This window comes from Arachis stenosperma, chromosome 6, assembly GCF_014773155.1.
Source record: "Arachis stenosperma cultivar V10309 chromosome 6, arast.V10309.gnm1.PFL2, whole genome shotgun sequence".
Lineage (NCBI taxonomy): Eukaryota > Viridiplantae > Streptophyta > Magnoliopsida > Fabales > Fabaceae > Arachis > Arachis stenosperma.
In genome coordinates this window covers 5294335-5298171 of record NC_080382.1, presented here as the reverse complement: position 1 = coordinate 5298171, position 3837 = coordinate 5294335, and the positions used below count along the sequence as shown (strand labels likewise).

Below are 3837 nucleotides of genomic sequence, written 5' to 3'. Positions count from 1 at the left end.
AGATTGGGATGCGCCGATTTCGAGACGTTAAATGATGTCGGCAAGAGGGGGAGACTGTACTCTTTTTTCCTTGGTCAGGTTTTTTCCCATTGGGTTTTTCTTGACAAGGTTTTTAATGAGGCAGTCACCATCACAAAGGATATTGTACTCTTTTTCCTTCACTAAGGTTTTTCCCACAGGGTTTTCTTTAGTAAGGTTTTAATGAGGCAATAATCCTAAATGGTCATCCAAGGGGGAGTGTTGTGATAAGGATACTTTATCATCCTTACGCGGATGCCCATTTTCCATGATATGTAGTTTCTCAAGAATGACTTCATTTAATATGAAGTTGAAAATTTACCTCATGTACGTATATAAATAGAGGCATAAGCCTTTAACAATTACACACAAAAACAACAGCAATAAAAGAAAGCTAATATACTCTCTTTCTCTCTCTCTTCTTACGAATACTTCTCTCTTTTATGTTGCAATCAAATACCCTTCTTCTTATATTACTATTACAATTCTTTCTCTTCTTTTATTTTATAAGTATTTTAAATTCTATTTTCTATTACTCTTTACATATAATATTAATAGCAATATTAACCATCTTTATTATATTGAGATAGTATCAAATGCAAATTTCTCTCTCTTTATTTTTAATACTTTTCCTTATCTTTGTATATATATACACAATACAACATATAATATTATTATATATATATAATAATTATTGAGCTAATTATATTAATAATAAAGTCTTCTATTTATACATCTCTATCTTTTACAACATTTAGAATGATAAATCTGTGTCTATAAAGTCAGATTTTTAATTTCTAGTTAATGAAATTCTGTTCACCGTAAAATAAAATAAAAAATCAAACGGATTCCAATGAAACAATTTTTCTCTTTATATTTCATTTTTGTATTTTAATTTATTACTTCTAATTTTTTCTTTTGGACTGAAATGAGTCAGGAGACATGAGTTATCTCTCAAAGAATAAAAAAAAGAGAGATTCATATTTAAATTTTTATTCTCCACATCTTATCTCAATAATATGTATTATTTCTTAGGAATTTTTTTAACAAAGAATAAAATTAGGTCAAGACTAAAAATTTATACTTAATGGATAACTTTTTTTATAAACTTTCTTTGATTCAAAAAAAAAAATAATCTTTACTCCTTACCGAAACCTTTTTTTTTTAACATAATATTACTCTAGTTCTAAATTCTAACACATTAATTCTTTTTTAGTAATCCGCAGGTGGAGGTGGAGGTTTTGAAAAGCAACATTTTTGGCATGACTTTGGCGACATCGAACGGCAGTAAAGAGTACACCATTTAAGACTTTCTCCCACGCCTTTCATGGAAATGGATACTCTCTATTTTTTTAACACTTGATAAAATACAGTGCAATCTCTCACCTTTGATTTTAATAGTGGGACTAGAAATAAATAAGAGAGAGAGAGTGATGAATGGTTAGATTAAACACTGCACACCATCCAATTTTTTATTCACCGGAGAGGATCCACTCCCCACTTTTCATATATCCGTGTCCTTCCAATTCATTTAATCTAATATTTAATTCCGATTTTTCTTCCATATATGCTGCAAATAGATAATAATTCTTTAAAAAGTTATTGAGAAATTAAAAGTACCAATTAATTTAGTAAATAATTAGAATTTTTTTAATTAAATCATCAATATTCTAAAATATTGATTATTAAGAATTAATTAGTTCGGTTCAACCAAATCTTTGTTGAAGAACAAAAATATTATATACAACTAAAAAATTAATTATCAAATCAATCAGAATATATTTATATATAAATATATAAAATTTAATTCATTATATTTTGTATTTTATTATGTATATATATTGTTAATTAACTTTATAGTTAATATTTAGTATATATTTAATATGGTTGATTAAATAAATAGAAGTCGCTTAACAAAATAATTAATGATGAAGGTGATTGAAATATTTTGTAGAAATTATATTAAACTACTCTTTTATTTTAATCCATGACAACAATAAAAAAGTTTTGTGTCCCACAAATTCAAGCTAACAAAATACATAGATTCAATTATAATTTTAATTTTTATTATCTTATCTTATCTTATCTTTTTATTATTTTTTTATCTCATCTTATTTTTACTTTTATCTTTCTTTCTTTAAATTCCACATTCTCTCTTTCTCTCATCATCAATTCATCATCATCATTCAAAAAATTCTCTTTTTTTCTCTGAGGTGATCAAGAGAAGAAGAGTTTGCTTATCCATATTGTAGATCGTCTTAACAGAAGAGGGAGGGTACTGGTTTGCGGAGGCATTTTGACTTCTGCGAGCTTAGAATCCTCTCTCCTTTGTGTATTTATTTGTGAATATAATTCATAGCTGTTGCTGTTGGAGGCTCCTTTCCTCAAGGGGTGCATGTAGCAGCATCAGTGTTTGGTGACCTTGTTTCAATTGATAATTTGGAGGAAATTTCAAGTTAAAAGAGAGAAAAAGATATTGACTATTGAGACTGGAATAATGGGTTCTGTTTGTTGTTGTTTGAGTGTTAATGATTTTGAAGATGATATGAATCCAAATAGTCCTGTATATAGGAACGGTGGGTGCATCAATTCCGTCTTACAGAACTTTTTGAATGCGTATGCATCAATATTCCGTAGAGGGGAAATGCAGGCAATTCCTTCATCTATACAGGGGGCAGCATCTATGACTTCCACAGCATCACTTGATAATTCTCTATATGACATGTACCGCTCTCCTCCAAGGCCAATGCCTTATGATGCAGACCCAAGGCATTTCCGCTCTCAGCATGATAGACTAGTTTCACGACGTGAGAGGGGTTCAAGTCATGTGAATGATGAGGCAGAACCTCTAAGAAGTGATCTAGATGAGGATGACCAACAATCTTTAACTTCAAGCAACGAGTGGCATGAACGTGCCAGTGAAGATGGATCCAAAGAATACCATTCTAAGTCTTTAATAAGGCTTTCATCAGCAGAACCTACCACTGGAGTTGGACTTGTCTATTCGTCCTCAGAAGAGGAGGATTGCTGTCCAACTTGTCTTGAAGAATATACTGAAGAGAATCCGAAGATAGTGACAAAATGCTCTCATCATTTTCATCTTGGTTGCATTTATGAGTGGATGGAGAGAAGTGACACCTGTCCAGTTTGTGGGAAGGTGATGGTATTTGATGAAACGATGTAATCTTGAGTTAAAAGTTTTGTGTCGTAGATGAAGTCAGCAACAAAGGAAAGCAAAGATACAAAAACAAATTATAGACATTGTGAATACTTCAGATTAAGCCTTGTCATGTACATAAGTATATACGAGTTTGCTTAACCATTATTGTGAGTTCAATATCATCCATGTTTCTATTGCCAAAACTTATTATGAGAAAAAAGGATAAGGCAATTTTAGATGGAAACTTTCTCATGGTTTCAACAGTTTCTCTTTTCAAGAATTTCTTTCTTCTCTTTTAATTTGATCCCAGTGCTCTTGCAATTTTACATTTGACCAATGATGCATTTTGCAGATAAAATGAACTCTGCAAATTTTAGGAATAAAAAAAATAAAAATAAAAAAAAAGATAAAATAAAAAGATAACATAAAAATAAGATAAGATAAGATAATAAAGACTAAAATTATAATTAATTTTATATATTCTGTTTGATTGAATTTGTAGATTACACAATTTTTTTATTATTGTTATGGATTAAAATAAAAGAGTAGTTTAATAAATTATATAAATAAAATTATTTGTATAGAATGATATATTATTTTTATTTAATCTTCATTTTCAATCAAGGGAAGAATTATGTATCACAGCAGAAGATATATAT

At 29.2% G+C, this 3837-nt stretch overlaps 1 protein-coding gene across 1 annotated transcript; it reads left to right on the top strand.

Moving 5' to 3' along the window:
* The first annotated feature begins 2374 nt into the window (after positions 1 to 2374).
* On the top strand, positions 2375 to 3295 carry LOC130936506 (E3 ubiquitin-protein ligase At3g02290-like). The gene has a single exon (XM_057866584.1). The coding sequence runs from the start codon at positions 2516 to 2518 to the stop codon at positions 3200 to 3202; it is 687 nt and encodes a 228-aa protein (XP_057722567.1). The 5' UTR covers positions 2375 to 2515; the 3' UTR covers positions 3203 to 3295.
* Positions 3296 to 3837: the final 542 nt, after the last annotated feature.

What these genes read in the sequence shown, in the direction of transcription:
- LOC130936506 (XM_057866584.1), top strand. Translation starts at nt 2,516, where the DNA reads ATGGGTTCTGTTTGTTGTTGTTTGAGTGTTAATGATTTTGAAGATGAT.